General features: G+C 35.7%; 1 protein-coding gene across 3 annotated transcripts in view; it reads left to right on the top strand.

Moving 5' to 3' along the window:
- The window catches only part of Spata7 (spermatogenesis associated 7), a 42343-nt gene extending 24765 nt beyond the window's left edge, over window positions 1-17578 (top strand). Inside the window, exons 2-9 of one of the 3 annotated variants that reach the window (XM_074067380.1) lie at window positions 3260-3441; window positions 5042-5505; window positions 6938-7004; window positions 8771-8886; window positions 10229-10282; window positions 11578-11655; window positions 16401-16458; window positions 16711-17578. In XM_074067380.1, the coding sequence (XP_073923481.1) occupies window positions 3355-3441; window positions 5042-5505; window positions 6938-7004; window positions 8771-8886; window positions 10229-10282; window positions 11578-11655; window positions 16401-16458; window positions 16711-17301 (1515 nt within the window). In that variant the 5' untranslated portion in view covers window positions 3260-3354 and the 3' untranslated portion in view covers window positions 17302-17578. The remainder of the gene's footprint in view (window positions 1-3259; window positions 3442-5041; window positions 5506-6937; window positions 7005-8770; window positions 8887-10228; window positions 10283-11577; window positions 11656-16400; window positions 16459-16710) is intronic. The other 2 variants (XM_074067379.1, XM_074067378.1) reach the window with 2 other exon arrangements.
- The last annotated feature ends 4698 nt before the right edge of the window (window positions 17579-22276 follow it).

Genomic DNA, 22276 nt, shown 5'->3' with positions numbered 1-22276 from the left:
GGTGGTAAAGGCTGGGAAAATCTCAAAGATACACCATATTGAGACCTCTACCCACAGTTTCTAGGTTCTCAACACCGTCAGAGAAAGAATTCAGAGATGAGACAAAGCAAGGAATTGGGAGGGCATTTTCTCCCAGAGCAAAAGTAGACACTCAAGAGGTAGCATAGGCCAGGTACCAGTAGCTCATGCCTGTAATTCCAGCCATTTGGGAGGCTGAGATCAGGAGAATCACAGTTTGAGGCCAACATGGGCAAATAGTGTGCAAGACTCCATCTCCAAAATATCCAGAGCAAAAGCTGGCAGAGTGACTCAAGTGGTAGAGTGCCTGCCTAACAAGCATGAGTCCCTGAATTCAAACCCCAGTATCAACAAAAGAGAGAGAGAGAGCAAGACTTTCAAAATAATCAGAGCAAAATGAATGAAAGGTGTGGCTCAGGCCACTTTGCACACTTGCCTGGTGTGAAGCCCTGAGTTTAAACTCCAGTCCTACCAAAAGAAAAAAAAGAGGGAGTCACATTGTTTTAGATAGCTCCTCTTATGGACAAACTTTAATGGAGGGGAGGATTATTCATGAGTTAGGGTAGGGAGAAAATGGGGAACTCCAGGAATGGGTCAGGGGTTTTCACAAAGTAGGGTTTACTCCCCTTTTTCTGGTCTTATGTGAGTTTTTCATGTGTCATGGCATCAGATGCATGGTAGGAATAGGCACTTTTACAAGGCTGATGATATGGAGTTGCCAATATAATGAAGCAAAGAGTACTTAGCAGTCAGTTTGGTCATCTGCCATGTGGGTCCCAGCCAGTTTGAGGTGGTCTTGTGTTACCCTTTGTGCAGTCATACAACATCCTGTATAACAGCTGCAGGGCTGCATCAACTTTGAGCCACTATTCAGTTTGCCTTTTATCCCCTTTTTCATTCCTGTCTTGCCTTCCTCAGTTTTAGCTAAAAGACCACAACCATAGTGTGATGAGGAATGACTGTGTGTGCGTGTAACCCTGCTAGAGGGGGCTAAGGCAAGCCTGGGCAACACAGGAAGACCCTCATCTCAAAAAAATTTCTTTTAAATACAATACCGTCGTTGTGACTTAAAATTAATAATAATCCTTTAATTTTTCATCAAATAGCCAGTGTTCTGGTTTATCCCATTGTTTCAAGATATTTTGAGTTTGTCAGAATTGATATCTAACAAATTGCAATTAATCAATACTTTTATATTGCTTTTCCCCTTCCCTACCTTTTATCGCCTTGTAATTTATGTATGGTGGGAAAAACACTGAGTTATTTATCTTAAGTTTTTTGTGGGCTACAAAAGCCTAATGCACATTTAGGCTGTGGATTGTGTGGGGATCACACTTGACCAGGTTCTCAAGGGCCAGTTCTCCCTTTCCACTCAGTGCCAGAGCTCAAGATGGGCAAGTTTCCTTGCAAGTTCCTTGCAAGTTGGGGAATGAGCCACTGATGTGTCCCACTCTCTCAAGCACAGGATGAGTTCTGAGCTTTGTTTTCTCCCAGATGTGGTAGTAAAAACTTACATATTTGATAAAACCTAGTTTCACTGCTCTGCTTACCAAGTACTGTATTTTTTAATTCCTACTGTATTGCAAATGAAAATGTGATTTATCAGTAGTCAAAGAAAAAGAGTAAAAGTATTGTGCCATACTAATGAATCTGGAAATTTGCTCATGGAGAACTGTGGAGGAGCTGTAGACCAGTTTATAGTTGGGAAGTTTACATCATCATACCTTTTATGTAGTCTATCCTGGCTGCAATGAAAGACCAATTACAAGACAGTTGTAGTAATCTGGGAACAAAAGACAAAGACCCCCATCTAAGGCAGTATAAAGAGCACAAGGAATATGTCTAAGAGATGTTCATTTTAGTAGATTAGCCAGGACTTGGTGACAGATTCTCTGACATGAGAGGCAAGAGGTAGGCGTTAAAGAGACTGCCAGGTTTCTGGCTTAGGCAGCTGGGAGGATGGCAATATATTATTCAAGGAAATAAAAACAACAGGAAGAAGTACTTTTTTTCTGGGCAATATAAGGTATGAGTTTGGACATGTTTGATTCAAGGTACCTTCATAGCATCTTATGTATTCAGTAGATAGTGAGATATAACTATCAGTGTCAGGAAAGAGATCTGAGCTGAAAATAGACATGGGAGTCATCAGGGGAGGCAGTGACTATGATTGAGAACTCCCCGGGCTGTTTTACAGATGAAAGGACCAGAAATAGAGTTGCTTCCTTTAGAATAAATGTGCTATATGTTCTGTACTATAATTTACCATCTGGGAATCTGTTCATCAATGTTTGACTCATAAGTATATTTTCATTTTAGTGATTATGTACAATAAATGTAAAATGTTTCTATTCCCCAACATTTCAAATATAAATAAGTAATTATATTTTGAGATAAGAATGGGGTTGGTGGAAAACACAAAATTATATATAAAATATATTTTATTATATTTTTATGTATTCTATGTATCTATTATACTTATAATAAAGTAAGAATATAATAAATATTTTACTTATATGTTATATAAGTAATATATACTTATGTATCTTTAACATGTCTACAAATGTAAGAGGTTTCCTATTCATTTTTCCTTTAGTATCTCTAGCCCTATAACTTGTTTGCCTCCATAAACATGTATACTTTTATATATTTTCATTGATTCCATTTAGAATTCTTAGTAAGTTTCAGTTTTCCTACAATTTTGATGAGTCTTGATTATAAATATTCAGATTGTACTGAAATTATTATTTTGAGCAATATATTTTGAAAATTGAATGGATTTTATGGTTAACAGATACTGTCTGTTTATGGTTAACTGAAAAAGTACCTACTATTAAAAAGATAATGCTAGCTTTGAGCTCCTAACATCTTAGTTGTTTATATTCATGAGATCATATATCAAAAACCTCTTATTTTCATTGCACATTCTGTCATACCACTTTTCTTCCCTTGCCTGACTTGCTGCTGTCACTTTCAGGAACTTTCTAAGTACTTTTAGTCTTGTAACTCAACTGGTATCACATTTAACTGTGTTCTGTATTTTAAAACATGAAACATTTGACAAGCAATATAAAACAATGAAAATCAAGAGCCACCCATTCTTCTTTTATAAAATATAATTTGAAACTTTTTTACAAAAAAAGAGTTAGATTTTCAAATAATTTGTACCCAACTTATTCTGTATTTGAGTTGATTCTTCAACTACTTTAAATCTGATGGTTGGAAAATCTTTGTATACCAGGTCTTCTGACAGCATCCTTGAAAAAGATTGATTTAGCACTCAGTTGATCTGTGATTATAAAATTGAGTAGATATTCTTGACCTGTACATGAGTACATGAACTATCGAGTGATTATTACATGTGTTCTGAGTCACAGAAATGGTTTACAGCAGATCACATCAGACTGTAAGGATGACATCAGGGTAAGTGATCAGATTACCACAAAACCTTTTGTTCCATTGACACATACAGAATTTCAGTGATATGCTTTTCAAGTTGGGGTGAATTTACCAATATGTTACATACATTCTGTGTAAATATCTTTCCAAGCTTTCTGTATTTATAACTTAAGAAAGCAATTATATATATATATATATATATATATATCTCAAAAAGCAAATCAATGTAGTTGATTTCATACTGTGTTCTACTGGTTTCCAAGGAAAGAAAAAGAAAGTAGGTAAAGATTATGAGATGTGACAATACAGAAAAGTTTCATGCTTTTCAATCAGTTTCAGAAGGAATTTTTTCAGCATATGTCAGACAAATAAGAGTCTATTTTTCTTTTCTTTCTTTTTTTTTTCAGTGATAGGGATTGAACCTAGAGCCTTATTGTATGGAAGGCAAATAGTCTGCCACTGAGCTATGTTCTTTGCCCTGAATTTCTATCTTTAAAGACTCAATTTGGTATTTCATTTTAGTAAAAACACACTACTGGTAAGAATTTCTTTATGGGCAGTCTAATGCCATATGCATTTCTGCTTGCTCCAATCTTAGCTAATACTATTACTTTTAAGTATAAATAATTCCTGTAATTGTTAATAGCCCTGTAGGATTTTCTTTCAGATTGTACTTAGAAATTTCTTTCCAAGCCAGACTCTTTGGATTAATAAGCTATAGTATGAGCCTAGTTTGGGAAGACTTCTAAGACTAAGGTACCAAAGACATTTACCAAATAGTACCCTAGGGACTCAAAACTGAATGCCAAAATATGTACTTGCTTTGAGTAATTTTGCTGTGTATTTGGGAAAAGGTAGAAGGCTTGAAAAGGAAATGGGTAAATTGATCTATTTTAGGAAGTAGTCATAATACCCAATAATTTGCAGTTTCTTTACTTAAGTAAATCAGTACTTAGATTGGCTACCTATTCTTTACCAGGAAAGAGGTTTAAAACAGTTTAAGATTCCTTGTGCTGCAAAAAATCTAAAATTACACAAGTTTTAAATGAGTTTTTAAAACAGACAATATGATGAGTATAGAAGAGTATAGGCTCAGCCTCAGTTTGAATCTGTGAGAACCCTGTACCTCAGCTACTTGGGAGGCTGAGATAGTTCAAGGCCAGCCTAGGCAAAAATTTCACATGATCCCATCTCAACCAATAGCTGGATGTGGTGGTACACACCTGTCACCCTAGCATAAAATAAAAGGATTGTGGTCTAAGCCAGCCAGGCATAAGAGCAGTACCCTACTCGAAAAATAAGTAAAAAGGGCTGGGTACGGGTCAAGTGGTAGAGCACCTGCCTAGCAAGCTCATGGTCCTGAGTTCAAACTTTAGTAACTGCAGTAAATAAATAAATAAGGGTAGGGCTAAGAATATAGCTCAGTTGGTAGAACAGTTGTCTGGCATGCACAAGACCCTGGGTTCAACCCCCAGGACTGTGCACACACAGTAAAAGTAATAAGTGTACTACCACTCAGAAATTAGTGCAAAGATTAAATGAGTTATACATGTAAATTAATCCAGAGATCCCCAATTAGATGAATTTCTAATACAATTGATAACATTAAACCAAATATTCTTAGCCCTCAGGGGAACCGCAAGACCAGGATGTGTTAATAGAAATGAATGGATTTCCATCCTTTGAGAAGTCGCTAGTACCTTCTTCAGAGAGACCCCTCAGTCTTCCTAAATCGGATAAAGCCCTCCTGAACAGCACTGAGAACACCAGCTTCTCTCCATCCAGCATGGATTACACCACCTCCCGCCCTGCGAAAACGTGCTCTGGAACCATGTATGGCAGAAGGCCTAGGAGTATGTTCCCAAATTCTCATCGCTTCCAGTTAGTCATTTCAAAAGCACCCAGTGGGGATCTTTTGGAAAAGCATTCTGACCTCTTTTCTAACAAACACTTGCCATTCACTCCACGCACTTTAAAAACAGAAGCAAAATCTTTCCTATCACAGTACCGATATTATACACCTGCCAAAAGAAAAAAGAATTTTACAGATCAACGGATAGAAGCTGAAACTCAGACTGAATTAAGCAGGTATGGCAGGACAGCAACCAATCGTAAGGTCAGGAAGTTAAATGAAAATAAATTAAGTAAGCTACACTCCTTGCTTTCTAGTGTGTACTTTACAACTTTTCCTTTTCCATGTATCGCCAGAACTCAGTGATTGTTGAAAAAGCTGTTCGGCTTATCGAGTTCCTTATGAATACGAATGTTACATAATCTATTGTTTCAAACATAGTTCTAGAACTGTTGTACATTTTTAAGTATTATACTTTCAAGGGAATTCTTAAAATATGACATCAGACAGCATTTGTGTAAATATCCATATCAGTTCATACTGGAATTCATAGTGGAATTCATTATGGAATTATGTATTTGAAAAACCAACCTTTTGGCCAACTAATTTTGTGCTCCCTTCCCTGTAGATATTTATTTGCATAGCAACAACTGCCCAGGAATAATTTAGACTATTGTCTAGAAATTAAATGTAATTTGCCTCAATAATGTTTTCATATCCAATAGTGTTTACGACATGATATTCCTTGAAGTTTGCCCAATGATTACAGAAACAAACAGATCAATGTTACACAAATGATTTATCTGGTATGGGTTTTAATTATTTTAGAAAGTAAAAAACTATTAGACTACTATCATTTGGGTATAGATTAGAGGTACTTCTATATTAGATGAATCCACATATATTTAATTTAAAAAATTAAGAAATTGGATCTGCAATAGAACTTTACCAAGTGGGACAGAAAAGAGAAAATCAAGTATGTCATATCCTTTTATGATTATATTTATGAATGTTATAAAGATAATAGTTCTGGGCTGGAGGTATATTTCAAGTGGTAAAGGTCTTGTCTAGCAAATGTAAAGCCCTGAGTTCAAGCCCCAGTGCCTGCAGGGCACCAGTGGGTCACACCTGTAATACTGTAATACTAGTTACTTGGGAAGCTGAAATCAGGAGGCTCATGGGTTGAGGTCAGCCCTGACAAAAAATTCATGAGACCCCATCTCAACCTGTAGCTGGTTGGGTTGCAGTGGCATGCACATGTCATCCCAAGCTACAGAGAAGGCTGAGATTGGGAGGATCCAGGCCCCAATATTAACAGAGCAAAAGGGGCTGGAGGCATGGCTCAGGCAGTAGAGTACCTGCCTAGCAAGCTAGAAGCCCCAAGCTCAAACCTAGTACTGAAAAAGAAATAAATAAATAAATAATAATAATCACATTCACATGTTTATTTAACTGGACTCTAGTGCTATTCAAAAATAAAAAAGGAAAAAGAAGCATATAGAATCTCAACCATATGTATTTTTTGATTATCTAATTAGAAATTACACAATTTACAAGAATATATAGGTAGATCTCATTCTCTCGTGTTTCTTTTTTATATAGTAAAGCTTGTTATTTATGGTGTTTATATTTTGAAGAAGTAACAGTCATTTTTTAAAAATATTACAGCTTTAATTCTGATGTTTGGACAGCTGAGACAAAGAACTTGACAGATTCAGAAGTGAACACAAAGCAGGTAGTATATATGAAACATTTTGGTGCTGCCACCCTTGACTTACATGTGCTTTAACCTATAAAGAATATTTGTAGTTATATGGACTGTGAAATGGTTATAACATTTCACAGATGCCAGATGGATCCTGGGAAATCACTTGTTAGCATCTAGAGAGTCGTCTATCTGGATAGATGGAATAAAATACATTAAATATTGTTTTCAAAAACACACAGACTTGGATTACTAAAAGTACCAACAAAGTTTACTGATTTTATACCTGTATTTTTTTTTTGAAGAATTGCCACTATTTATACTATTGGAAATCATACATTTTAGAATTGATGAAACCATTTTCTTTTGTTCCTCTTTACCTTTTCTAGACCTTAAATTTCATTATTATAGTATTTGTATTTTGAATAATTAGCAATAAATTCTTTTTAAAAGTCATTGCTTTAAATATGATTTTGAGACAAACTGATTTATTTTTATTTTGGGGGTATCAATCATGTACTTGTGTCCTAACTTAAATTTATTGTTTGTAAAAATAATTTGTCTAGTAAAATATCAAAGATTCAGGGATACAAGAGTAAAATACAATCACACCCAACTTCCCTCTTCTCTTCTGAAAATGGACAGAAAGTGATAGGTCCCATTTCAGCCATTAATAACTGTTTGACATAGGGCCCTGCCACTTAAACCTCAAGGACAAGACACCTACCCTCAGAGAGCTGAGAGTTCTCATCTAGAAAAACTGTAATTAACCTGCAGAATCTTTGAGAGGAGTAAAAAATGTAGGTAAAGTTCCTAGCTTGGTACGCACTTGTTAAATGATGGCTATTACTAGCTTGGGTTTTATGATGAATTGGCTCTATAGATGATGAAATAAACTAAAGCAGAAGCCCATCTTTATTACAGTGGGCTCCAAACGCTCACCTACAACCCTCCAAGAAAACAGTGGGTCCCCATATTCCATAATCAGTGATACCATCAGTTGACTTGAGGCTAAAAGAACATTAACTGAAATCAATCTACAATGTAACCACACTTTTAAAACTGTAAACCGTGGTATATAAATTACCCTTGTAGAGATTAAATCCAACAATGCAAGTAAGATGCTCGGCAGTGTTTGTAACACAGGAAGGGTTCTGTAGAAGTAAGCTGCCATTGTTTTTGTTTGTTAGTGTTGTTCATACTGCCAGGGCTGCCACTGGTTATGCATGTTCTGACACACTGGCATTTTAATTAGATACTTTAATACTGTAGTTTTTTTCCTCAGCTTTACTGAAAAGTTACAGATTTGCTTCATTTTCTTTTTGTGTGTTTATTTGTGGTAATTTCTTAATTAAAGTGTTCATTAAAGTGTTGCTTGTTAAAATACAAGAGATAAGTCATTTTATCTTACTTTAAATAAGTTAAAGAGCTGGCCAGGGTGTCTCATCCTGTAATTCCAGCAGTTGGGCTGAAGTAGAATTACCCTGATTTTGAATTGAGCCTGGGTTGTATGGCAAGACCCTGCCACAAAAAAAAGGAAGGAAGGGAGGGAGAGAGAGAGAAAGAGGAAGGGAGGAAAGAAAAAGAAGAGAGGAGGGGAGGGGAGAATAGATGGGGTGAGAAGAGGAGAGAAAAAAGAAAAAGGTGCTGATTGGATAGAAAAATTATTCTAAAACTTTCGTTATGTATCGGTCACTGTTATGTTCTGGATTTCTTCATTTTCCTTGAAATTTGATGTTTTGCTTATATAATATATATTTGAAGAAAAATACTTATTATTTTTGTTACATTCCCAGGCATCTAACTATATGACATGTGGTACCGAAGAAAAAATAATACCTTTACCTTTACAAGGGCACAACCTAACATGGGACAAGATCAAAGATGGTACTCTGCAACATTCCCCAGAAAGGTGAACAGTTTATAGGAAGAATAATTTCAACCATCTGTAATTGCTTTCCTATATAATAGACATATAGTATTACAGCATCAGCCTTATTTTAGTGTTACACAACCTAGCAACAGTGTTTTATTGAAAAAAATCTTACAAAGTTAAGTTTTCAATAAAGGTTTCAAATGAATTAATTTTGCTAATATATTAATAAAGGCAAAAGAGACAGGAGTTGGCACTATTTATCATCACTACTCAGATTAAGAAGGATTTTTCCCAAGGCAAGTCTTCTGGCAACAATGCCAACCAGTTTACATGGCAACCAATAGGAGTGAAGAACTTTACCATTTGAGGAGTCATCATCTGTGATTTTCCCCATAAGCTAGTGCTTGGTCTGTCACTGCTTAGAGGCACTCTTAAAAACTTGCTTATCAGCACAAGGCCCTGAGTTTAATCCCCAGCATGAAAAATAAATTTTCATCATGTTTAGTAATTGTGGAATATTATACCTAAAGAAAAAATGATAGATTAGCAGGTGCTAGATGCCTTTGATAATTGTAGCTATCAATGCATTTCCAGTGTCAGAGATTGGATATGAGATAAAGGGGATAGTGTTCTCAAAAGGCAAGAATGAGGTGTTGTGTAACAGAACAAAGGAGAGTACAGTCTTCCCAGGATTCAGCTTCTCCCTCAGGCTTTTTCCAGGGAGATCTCACCTCCTAAGGCCACAGTGAATTGATTGTAAGCTTGAATTCATGGACATATAACTTAATATTATATAAGCTGCTCTTGAACCAGTTTGCACTGAATATAAAGGCTGACCCAAAGAAAGGAATGTCTCTTCTAGTAGTTTCTAACTAAAAGAAGTAAAAATTACCACTGGATACACCTGAATTAAAACCTTGGAATTAACTAATAATAGTACAACTAAACAGTGACAAAATTTATCAGAATGAGTAGCTTTACAAGAATTTCCCTAGGAAAATATGTTTTCAACATTATCTGTATATTAACCTTAATCAAATTGTCATTTTTTTATCCTAGGGAAGGGCCATAGCATAGTTTTAAAAGGGTTGTGAGTTTATGACTAGAAGACCAATTTTAAAACCCATCCTTGCTACTTACCAACATTAACCTTAGCAAGTCACTTAGCCTGTCTGACTCTTGGTGAATTCCTAAGTAAATTGGAAAATAATACTTAGCCAACACACCCAACTGGATTGTTCAGGAAATTAAATGACATTGTGGATATAAAAGTGCTTAAAATTCTCTAGAGCATATCATTACTAATGTATAATATTATTGAATGCTTACTGTGTGTCAACCATTGTTTTGCTAAAACATTTTAACTTTCTTCTTCTAGGACAATGTGTCAGTATTCCGTGCAGCTTCCTTCAGACAATAAAATCTACTCTGAGTAAGATTGTTTTAACCTCTTCATTTTACTTTATTGGGAATCAGAATTAAGAATCATAGAAACCATTATAAAATACTTTGAGACTGAACACTAATCTCTCTTATAACCAGCTTTGGAGTGTCATTTGTGTAATTCATGCTAAATTGGAGAAAATGACAAAAATTTTCTGGATTATCAGTCATTTTTATCTTCAATAGACATCTGTCCCTAAGTTACTAATACCTACTATTTTGAATAATTACTACCTATAATTCTCATTTAATGTTGTGAGTTAAAATAATCAAGAGAAAAGCAAATTTTAGCAGCTTAAGACACTCTTTCCAGAGGTTTGTCTGTTCTTTGCAGGTATTATAATTGTAGGTTTTAATGTTGCTTTGGTTAAGTTACATTTTTTTCAGGAAAATAATCTATTTTAGGGGTTTCATTAATTCCCAAACTTGGCTGCTTCTAAGCAAGTCCTTGTGAATCAGTTTTAAAATGTGACTGTCTTAATATTTTAATCTATTATCTTCGCTTATTAGTTCTTCCTCTTATATTTGCTTACTCAGTAATTGAGTGGTTACCTGCCCTGCTATTTACATTTTCTATTAATTCACTGATTTCACCTGAAGTCAAATTTGTAATAATACTCTAATTTTCTTGTAATAGCTACTTAAATGTAGTTATAAGGTAGTATAATAAAGAAATGTGTCCAAGTAATTAAAAATTACCACTATATATTTGTTTACAAATTTTCCTATTAGAACTTTTTCCCCTCTACATTTTGAAGGAAAAGAAGGAAAATTTTCTTCTCAGTTAATTTCCCAACCTTAATATAAGATACCATCCTTAGAATAGAGGAGGACCTCATAATTAAAGCTTCTGCTTCCCTGCATGGGTGCTCTTACCCTCCCACGGGTGCTGTGCAGAAGGCTCATGCTTCTGCTGCCAGACAAGGAGCCAGAGCAAATACAAAATGCTGGGCCAGGGCTCTAGCTCCACGGTATGGCATTTGCTCATCCTCTTGCCCTTGGTTGCTTTCTTTGTTGTTTTATTTAATTATGATTTTTATTGCTACAGATGTTGCAGAAGGCTATGAAATTTTACACCACCAAGTGATAACTTCTCACTTTTAGTAATTATATTTGAGAAAATAGGCATATACTTGTTTTGTATTATTCCCCTGAATGACAATAATTAATAGAAGTACATTTATAATGGTGGAGATGGGTATTTATGATTAGGTACTCATTTCCTACAGTTTTCAGAATAAATAAGTAACAGTTTTGATGCTCGGTGTTGCCTTGCCTTCACAGTGAAGAAGAACTGTTGTATCTGAATTTCATTGAAGATGTAACAGATGAAATTTTGAAACTTGGTTTATTTTCCAACAGGTTAGAGTTTTAAATTTTTTTTGGAAATTGAAGTATACATTAAATGTTTTTCATCTAGTGTTAATTTGGGGGCAGTGGTACTGGAATTTGAACTTTGAGGACTTTGCACTTGCTAGATAGGCACTCTGCCACTTGAGCCATGCCTCTAGCCCTCATATATAGTTAATTTTTAAAACTACTTCTACATATTAGTAAGTGAAAAGTTATATTGCCTTTTTGAGATCATATTCTTACAATTGATAGCAAGTTATAAAGAATGTTTAATTCATACTCCAGAGCAAGTTCACATTTTAAGAACTTATAGAAGAGATTTTATTTGGTTGTTATTGTACCTTAGTTATAACAAACGGGTAGAATAAATTGAGAGTTTGCTTCCTGTTGGCACAGCTGTTTAGTAAAACATTATGAGAATCAAAAGCAAACCTTTTAGATTTTGCAGTACAGGAGTTTGAACTCAGGGCTTCACACTTGCTAGGCAGGTGCTCTACTGCTTGAGACACACTTCCAGCCCTTTTTGCTCTGGTTATTTTGAAGATAGGGTCTCGCTTTTTGCTGAGGCCAGAATGGACCATGATCCTCATAGTTCATGCTTCCCAGGTATGTACCACCACACCCCGCTTTTTTCCATTGAGATGAGGGTTCTGGCAAACTTTTGTAGTCCTTCTGATCTCAGCCTCCTGCCAAAAGGTGTGCTCAGCTATTGGTTGAGATGAGGTCTTGCAAAATTTTTTTAGCAAGGCTGGCCCCAGACCACGGACACCCAGCTAAAACAAGCATCTTTATTCCACCTGTTAATGTTTTAGCTCAGGTAAATAAGGACAAATTAAAACCCAAGTTTGCATACTATAAATGAAATGGAAAATTTACAAAACCAGATTAGATATTGCACATCTTAAAGAAATTGTGTGTGCTTGGGCTAGCTTGTACATTTCTGTATCTAAAATTGATTGGACACTGGATTCTACTTCATGTTGTATAGCAGAGGACCCCACTCTGTATTCTATATGCTTTCTCAGTTGTAACAGTGTGCAAGTGCAGACATGTCCAGTGAATTATTTCTATCCCCACCTCAAGTTTTTTTTTTTAATTTTTATTTTATTCATATATGCATACAACATTTGGGTCATTTCTCCCCCCTTCCCCCGCCCCCTCCCTTGCCACCCCCCAACTCCCTCCTTACCCCCCCTTACCCCTCGCTACCCAGCAGAAACTATCTTGCCCTTATCTCTAATTTTGTTGAAGAGAGAGTATAAGCAATAATAGGAAGGCACAAGGGTTTTTGCTGGTTGAGATAAGGATAGCTATACAGGGAGTTGACTCCCATTGATTTCCTGTGCATGTGTGTTACCTTCTAAGTTAATTCTTCTCCAACTAACCTTTTCTCTAGTTCCTGGTCCCCTTCTCCTATTGGCCTCAGTTGCTTTAAAGTCTCTGCTTTAGTTTCTCTGCATTGAGGGCAACTAATGCTATCTAGTTTTTTAAGTGTCTTAGCTATCCTCATACCTCCCTTGTGTGCTCTCGCTTTATCATATGATCAAAGTCCAATCTCCTTGTTGTGTTTGCCCTTGATCTAATGTCTGCATATGAGGGAGAACATACGATTTTTGGTCTTTTGGGCCAGGCTAACCTCACTCAGAATGATGTTCCCAATTCCATCCATTTACCAGCGAATGATAACATTTCATTCTTCTTCATGGCTGCATAAAATTCCATTGTGTATAAATACCACATTTTCTTGATCCATTCGTCAGTAGTGGGGCATCTTGGCGGTTTCCATAACTTGACTATTGTGAATAGTGCTGCAATAAACATGGGTGTGTAGGTGCCTCTGGAGTAACCTGTGTCACATTCTTTTGGGTATATCCCCAAGAGTGGTATTGCTGGATCATATGGTAAATCAATGTTTAGCTTTTTAAGTAGCCTCCAGATTTTTTTCCAGAGTGGTTGTACTAGTTTACGTTCCCACCAGCAGTGTAAGAGGGTTCCTTCTTCCCTGCATCCTTGCCAACACCTGTTGTTAGTGGTTTTGTTAATGATGGCTATTCTAACAGGGGTGAGGTGGAATCTTAGTGTGGTTTTAATTTGCATTTCCTTTATTGCTAGAGATGGTGAGCATTTTTTCCTATGTTTTTAGCCATTTGAATTTCTTCTTTTGAGAAGGTTCTGTTAGTTCACTTGCCCATTTCTTTATTGGTTCATTAATTTTGGGAGAATTTAGTTTTTTAAGTTCCCTATATATTCTGGTTATATCAGTCCTTTGTCTGATGTGTAGCTTACAAATATTTTCTCCCACTCTTTTTTTCTCTTCAGTTTAGAGACCATTTCTTTTGTTGAGCAGAAGCTTTTTAGTTTTATGAAGTCCCATTTATCTATGCTATGTCTTAGTTGCTGTGCTGCTGGGGTTCCATTGAGAAAGTTCTTGCCTATACCTATTAATTCCAGAGTATTTCCTACTCTTTCCTGTACCAACTTTAGAGTTTGGGGTCTGATATTAAAGTCCTTGATCCATTTTGAGTTAATATTGGTATAGGGTGATATACATGGATCTAGTTTCAGATTTTTGCAAGTTTTTTTTTAATTAAGGTGGACATTTTCATTAGTGGCATAAAAAATATATTGATGGGCCAGGTGCCAGTGGCTCAAGCATGTAATCCTAGCTGATTGGAAGGTTGAGATTGGGAGGATTCGGGTTCAAGGCCAGCCTGGGAAAATAGTTTGAGAGACCTGATCTCCAAAATGACCAGAGCAAAATGGACTGGAGGTGTGGTTCAAGTGGTAGAGCACCTATTTTGCAAGTGCAAAGTCCTGAGTTTAAACCCCATATATATAAACATATATATGCACATATATTTGTTGAAAAGATCTAAGTTTTTTGGCAATAATAGTGTTTATAGCTTTCATTTTTAAAAAGATGGTTTAAAACATTTGCATAATGGGTATAGAGTTTCAAATTTACAAGACTAAAAAGGTTTTAAGAGATGTTTCCCAACAATGTGAATACATTTAACACTTACTGAACTGAACATTTAAAAATGGTTAGAAGCTGGGTAAAATATTATATATTCATGTATGAAAATGGAAACATGAAACCTGTTGAAGTTATTCTAAGAAGGGGATAAAGGAGAATGATGGAGGGAGTGAGTTTGACTAAGATATAATGCAAGCACTTTTGTAAATGTCACAGTGTATCCCCAGTATAAAATAATATGGTAATAAAAATATTTTTTATGCTGGGCATGGTGGTACACAGCTATAATCCCAGGACTTGAGAGGCAGAGGGAAGAGGATGATGAGTTTGAAACTAGTCTGGGCCTCATAGCAAGACCCTGTCTCAAAAAATAATAATAATAATAATTTTAAAATAACTATTTTTTAAATGGTGAAGAAAGTAAAATTTTAGTTTATTAACCACAAAAACATTTGCATACAAAATCATATGTATTCTTAAATTTTTGCATTTTCTCTTAGGATTATAAGACTTATCTATTACAAGATTTTTAATTATAGCACCAAAGGAGTAGAATCAGCCTAAACATTGAATAATAAGGTTTGCTTGAACACATTATAGAATATTTGTGAGTGTAAGCTCTGTTCCACATTTAAAATAATATTGTAGGGCTGGGGGTGGAGCTCAGTGATAAACACGTACGTGGCCTGCATGAGCTCCTGGATTCCATCCCCAGCACCACAAAAAAGAAGCTATAGAAGTACATTTCTTGATACAGAAAGGTGTTCATGACATATATAGTTGATCAGAAAAAAATAAAGGTACCCAAACAGTTTTTATTGTTTATTTCCAGTTTGGGGAAAAAATAGATATGCATAGAAAAATACTTAGGAATAAATATGAATATTCCAAAATGTTAATAGTAGCTGTATAAAATAGAATACAGACTTCTTGTACTTTTAAAAATTATTAAATAATTCAGAACTACTAACTCCCCAAGGTTGGCTTATAACTTAACTGATTACAAGCCATCTGTTTTTCAAATCTGTTGATAGATTAATGGGATAAACAATCATGTTATAATAAGAAGAAGAAGTTGTCTGGAGCCAGTTACATCTGGGTTAAATTCTCTGAGTCACTTGTGATATTGGGAGAGAGGAAATTATTATCTTAGAGATGTGCTTTTCTCATCTCTAAAGTGCTTTTACAATACCTTGGTATAATGATTATTATGTGTGTAGCACAAATATGTTCAGCTTACTGGTACTTAATAAGTGGTAATGTTTAGGTTATTATGTGGGTTTATCATCAGTGGAATTTTTCAAGGATAATTTAGGAAGCATTATAAAATACCTGTAAGAGAATTTTCTTTTTAAGTTTTGGATTTGAGCATGTGTACATGTGAGCATGTGAGAAAGAGAGGGAGGGAGGGAGGAAGAGAAGGCAAGAAGGGGTTTTGGTGTTTGTGTATGGTAAGAAAGAGAGCTTTGGGGTGTGTGTAAGAATTGTTGTACCTCACTTAAAATATTTCATCTACAGAAATATAAGTAGTATACAGTCTTCCAGAAATGTTGGTATCCATTATATAACTTGAAGCAAACTCATAGTTGAAGTGTCACACTAGCTTCTAGGTTGGAGGACTTAACTGAACAGGAAATGATTAGTCTTCAGCTTTAGAGACAGAAAGATTAATCAGAAAAATGTTTTTCAGCCTTTAATAGTTTGGGTGTTATGTGGCTATTTTATATACTAGTTGAGTTCTGGTTTTTAAGACATTAACATTTTTGTTTATCTTTAGATTTTTAGAACGACTGTTTGAGCGGCACATAAAACAAAACAAACATCATCTGGAGGAGGTTTGTCTCTCTTTAGAGCTGCATTAGAAAAATTCTCATTCAGACATTTTCAAGTTTTTCATACCCTCAAAAAATATATTCAAATCCAGAACTTTTTCCCTTGTACTTTTTTATGGGACTCAGGGGAATTGGGGGAGTGTAAGGTACTAATCCTGCTGAGATTAGCAGCCCTGCAAACAAAAGTAATTCAATTCAATACAATTAACTAATGTCATTGTTCTAATAATTACATAGGTATTTTCTCAATCCTAGGAAAAAATGCGCCACCTGCTGCATGGCCTAAAGGTAGACTTAGGCTGCGTATCTGAGGAAAATTCAGTAAAGCTAAATGATGTCAGTATGTGGAATTTACTTGACTTTCAAAAGGCTATGGATTCAAAACAAAATAAATTTAAAACTGAAAATGATACAGATATTCAACAGGAATGTCGACAATACCAAAAGGCTTTGGATATGTTATTGTCTGCACCAAAGGATGAGAATGAGATGGTTTCTTCACCAGGTGACTTTTTCATGCCCATTTATAAATCAAAGTATTCAGAAGATTCAGAAGGGGTTTTAATTCAACCGGTGACTGAAGAAACAGATCTTGTGTCTTCAACTTGGGACAAAAACAGTCCAAGTTCAGACCGTTTAATAGACCAGGAAACCTCTGTGAATGTCATTGAAGGTGATAGTGATACTGAAAGGGTTGAGACTTCAGGTGAATTATGTTGTCTTAGCACGTCACTCATCCGGTCTGATCAGTTCTCCAGCATCAGAAGTGGCAACAATCATGGCAATGAATTACCGACTCTTAAAGTCATGGAAATGAGCATTGAAGACTGTGCTTTGGATGTTTGATCTTCATTAATAAATACCCCACATGGCCAATAACTCAATACTATTTTTCTTTTTTCCCCTTATATGTTAAGATGTCTGTATAGTTTTCTGTGCTGCCTAATAAATTATCACAAACTCAGCAGCTTAAAACACCATACATTTATTATTAATCTCATATTCTCTGTGGCTCAGGAGGTAAACACAGCACAGGTGGGTCCTCTGTGCTGGGTCTCACAGGGCTACAATCAAGGTGACATTCAGAGTGTGGTCTCATCTAGAGGCTTAACTGCGGGGAGAATCTGCTTCCAAACTTTAGTAGTTGTTGCCAGAATTCTTTTCCTTGCAGCTGTAGATCTGAGAGCTTCATTTGCTTGCCAGGTGATGGCCAGAGGTTGCCTGCAGTTCTCTGCCACTTGGTCCTCTCCTTAAGCAGGCCATAATATGTCTGCATGGTTTTTCAAGACTAATAAGAGAACCAGAGAGACTGTTAGCAAGATGGAGTTTTCTGTAACTTAACATACTCATAAGAGTGACTTCTGTCACTTTTACCATATTCTTTTGGCTAGAAGTGAGCAAATCACAGATTTCTCCCACCCTGCAGGAGTGTGGGGATATTATATAAGGGTGTGAATGCCAGGAGTGGGAATCATTGGGGTTGCCTGAGGATCTCTCAGCTACAACCTTTAAAGCTGCTTTTTAGAGAAACATATTTACCAGATTTAATTGACTTCACAGGCAATGGGAAATGGTTTATGGTCTGGTGTGTGTTTTGAAACATTACACCTTGCCTGTGGTACCTTTGACTTCCTTTTTTCTCACCTTCGTGCACTATCAAAAGCTTCAAGGACCATCCTTACTATCAGTGAGCTAGCATCAAGTGTCTGTCAGCTCCTGAAATACTGTCTCTTGTGAATGCAAACATTCTAACAGGTCTATCTGACACAACTATCTTATTTACTCTTTCGTTCATGAATGAGATCCTTACTATTAAGATATATCTCAGGAGATTCACCTAATTATGTCTTTTCAACTATTTACAATAATTGAATATTGAATGCCAGTAATGTATATAATTTCAGGCCTCGGCACTATGAAGGAATAAAAAATAAATATTAATAACCCAAGTATTCTATAATCTTACCAAGGCCTTCAACCACTTTTGGGTATATACATACAAGAATCAAAATCACCTTACTTATAGAGGTAACTACATACCCATGTTTATTATGGCACTATTCATAAAGCCAAATTATGGAATCAGTCTAGATGCCCATCAATGGATAAAGAAAATGTGGTATATATACACAATGGAGTTTAACTCAACCATTAAAAAGATTGAAATTATGTGGTTTGCTGGAAAATGGATAGAACTGGAGATACCATGTTCAGTGAAATAAGCCAGTAGCCCAAAGACAAGTGTCATATTTTCTTTTATCATACTTAGAACAAACTAGTGTTTCTTAAAGGATGGTACTTATCATTGGAGATAGAAGAGTTGATGTTTAGTGGTATAAGAATGACATGTCCATCTCGTTTCTGAGACGTTGATTGCACCACTGTCTTCAGGATTCAGACTCAGCAATAACCTGCAAGGTACAGTATGTTGGCCAAGCACAAATGTTTGGTGTTCCAACTCACCCTGCTGCAGCCCTTCCTCAGCCGTAACCTGGCCTTCAGTTCTTGCCTCTGAGATTGTTCCCCTTAACTTTCTAAGCAACACCTTTTCCCAGCCTGAAATCATCTCAAATCTCCAAACATAACCTCAGCCCTGTTCTTGGTACTCAGTGTGGGTCTCCTCACCAATCAGCCTTTACCCCTCTATTCACTTCTGGGACCCCACCTTTCCTTAACCCCAGGCTCACTCTTCAACAAACCCCTCATACCATTATCCCCATGACTCCTCAGGCCCATGGCCCTGACTTTTCCTTCTGTCAGTGGGGCTGCCATCTTTCTCATATTTTTATTGGTATATATTACATCACACATAGCAGTTCAACATGACATTTCCATAACTATTCACCTGAATCTCCCTCCAACCTTCCCTTTTTTCTTCCTATTCTACCTCTCTACTTTCATGATGTTGGGTTTGGTTTTTTGTGTGTTTCTTTGTTTCCCCCTGGCTTCCACAAATGAGAGAAAATAATACCTATCTCTGTGGGACTGACTTATTTTACTTAGGGCATCTCCAGTTCCATCCATTTTCCAGTAAACTACATAATTTCATTCTTCTTAGTGGCTGAGTAAAACTCCACTGTGTACATATACCATACCTCCTTTATCTTTGATAGGCATGTAGGCTGATTCCATAATTTGGCTATTGTGAATAATGCCATGATAAACATGAGTATATAGGTATCTGTATAGTAAGCTGATTTTGATTCATCAGTGTATATCCCCAGAAGTGGTATGCCTGAATGATATGGAAGGTCTACTTTTAATTTTTTGAGGAATTTCCATACATTTCAACAGTGGCTGGACTAATTTACATTCTTACCAACAATGAATAAGAATTCCTTTTTCCCTGCATCCTCACCAGCATTTGTTGCTTTCTTGATAACACCCTTTATGACTGGGGTAATTTGGAATCTCAATGAAGTTTTAATTTTCATTTTCCTGATGACTATAAAGATACTGAACATTTTTTTTTCATACATTTATTGGCCATTTGGCTTCTTCTGAAAGTGTCTATTCAGTTTACTTACTCATTTATTGATTGGATTATTTGATATTTTGGTGTTTAATCATTTTGAGTTCCTTTCATATTCTAGTATTAATCCCCTGTCAGATAAATACTTGGCAAAGACTTTTTCCCATTCTGAGGCTGGGAGTGTAGCACAGTGGTTGAGTGCTTGCCTAGTATGCACAAGGCCCTGGGTTTGATTCCCAGCACTACAAAAACAAACAAAAAAAATCCAAAACCCATTCTGTAGGTTGTCTCTTCCTTCTGTTGGTTGTTTCTTTTACTATGCAGGTTTTCAGTATGAAACAATCCTGTCTGTTCTTACTATTATTTCCTGAGTCTTATTCAGAAAGTCCTTGCCTATGCTTAGATTTCCCCTAGTAGTTTCAAAGTTTCAGGTTCTTGCATTAAGATCCTTTGATCAATTTTGAATTGATTTTTGCATGGGGTCAGATCTGGTTTTTCTAACACCACTTGTTAAAGAGGCTGTCATTTTTTCAATGTATATTTTTAGTGCCTTTGTCGAGAATCAGATGGCTGTATCTGCTTGGACTTATTTCTGGATCTTCTATCTCATTGGTCTATGTGTCTGTTTTTGACTAGTAACAAACTGTGTTATGGCTCTGTAGTATAGTGTGAATATTGTGATACCTGTAGCATTGCTCGTTTTGATCAGGATTGCTTCTTGCTCTGGTTACTCGGGGTCTTTTGTGTTTTCATATGAATTTTAGGATTGCTATTTTCTATTTCTGTCATTGGAACTATGATTGGGATTGCATTGAATTTGTATATTGCTTTTGGTAATATGGCCATTTTAACAATATTTATTTTGGCCATCAATAAACAAGGGAGGTCTTTCCATCTTCCAGTATCTTCCACAGTTTCTTCAGTGCTTTGTAGTTTTCATTGTGGAGGTCTTTAACACCTTTAAGTTTATGCCTTGGTATTTTAAAATTTTTTGTGGCTATTGTGAATGGGATTTCTCTCCTGAATTCTTTTTTTAGTGAGTCCATTGTTGGTGTAAAGAAAAGCTACTGTTTTTTCATGTTGACTTTGTATCCTGCTTCTTTGCTAAACATGTATATCAGATTTAAGAATCTGCTAGTGGAGTCTTTAGGGTCTTTTAATCATAGGTTTATATTATCTGCAAATAGAGATAGTTGGACTTCTTCCTTTCCTAATTGTGTCGTCCTTATTTCTTTCTCTTGCCTCACTGATCTGGTTAAGAATTGAAGCACTGTATTGATTAAGAGTGGAGAGAATGTACAGTCATGTCTCATTCCTAATTTTATAGGAAATGCTTTCAGTCTTTCCCCATTCAGTATAATGTTGGCTGTCAGTCTGACATACACGGCCTTTGTTATGTTGAGATATGAACCTTCTGTTTCTAGTTTCTTCAGGACTTTATCATGATAGGATGTTGGATTCATTCAAAAGCGCTTTTTTTTTGCATCTATTGAGATGATCCTGTAGTTCTTGTACTTCTGTTTATATGCTGTATTTATCCATGTGTGTACGTTGAACCAGCCTTGCATTGCTGGAATGAAGCCAGCTTGATGTGTGATCTTTTTATTGTTTTGTTGAAGTATTTTATTGAAGATTTTTGCATCTATGTTCATCAAGGAAATTGGCCGACAGTTTTCCTTTTTTGTTATGTCATCTGATTTTGCTATCAGAGTAATAATGTCTTCATAGGATGAGTGTGGAAGTGTTGCTTTACAATTTTTGTATTTTATGGGATAGTTTGTATTTTGTAGAATATTTTGAGGAGCAATGGCATTAGTTCTTCTTGTAAGATGTGAGAGAATTCAGCTGTGAATCTATTGGGTCCCAGGCTTCTCTTTGTTGAGAGGTTTGTTTTTTTTTTTTTTAATATGTAACTGTTGCGATCTCATTGCTTATTATTGAACTGTTTATTTATATCTACTTGGTTCAATTTTGGTAGGTCATTTGTGTCTAGAAGTTGATGCATTTCTTCCATATTTTCCAATTTATTGGAATATAAGTTTTCCAAGTATTTCCTAATGATGGTCTGGATTTCCTTAGTATCTGTTGTAATGTCACATTTTTCATCTCTAATATTATCAACTTGGTTCTTTTCCCTTTTAGTTAGTTTGACTAAGGGTTTGTCAATCTTGTTTATGTTTTCAAAGACCTCTTTGTTTTGTTGATTCTTTTATCATTCTTTTAGTTTCCATTTCATTAATATCTGTCTTTATCTTAGTTATTTCTATTGATTTAGGGATTGACTTATTTTTCTAATAAGCTTGATTGCATCACTGACTTATTTGAGATCTCACTGATTTTTTTTTAATG

Source organism: Castor canadensis, chromosome 3, assembly GCF_047511655.1.
Source record: "Castor canadensis chromosome 3, mCasCan1.hap1v2, whole genome shotgun sequence".
NCBI lineage: Eukaryota > Metazoa > Chordata > Mammalia > Rodentia > Castoridae > Castor > Castor canadensis.
The sequence above is the reverse complement of the archived record's forward strand: the minus strand, read 5'-3'. Positions and strand labels throughout refer to the sequence as shown.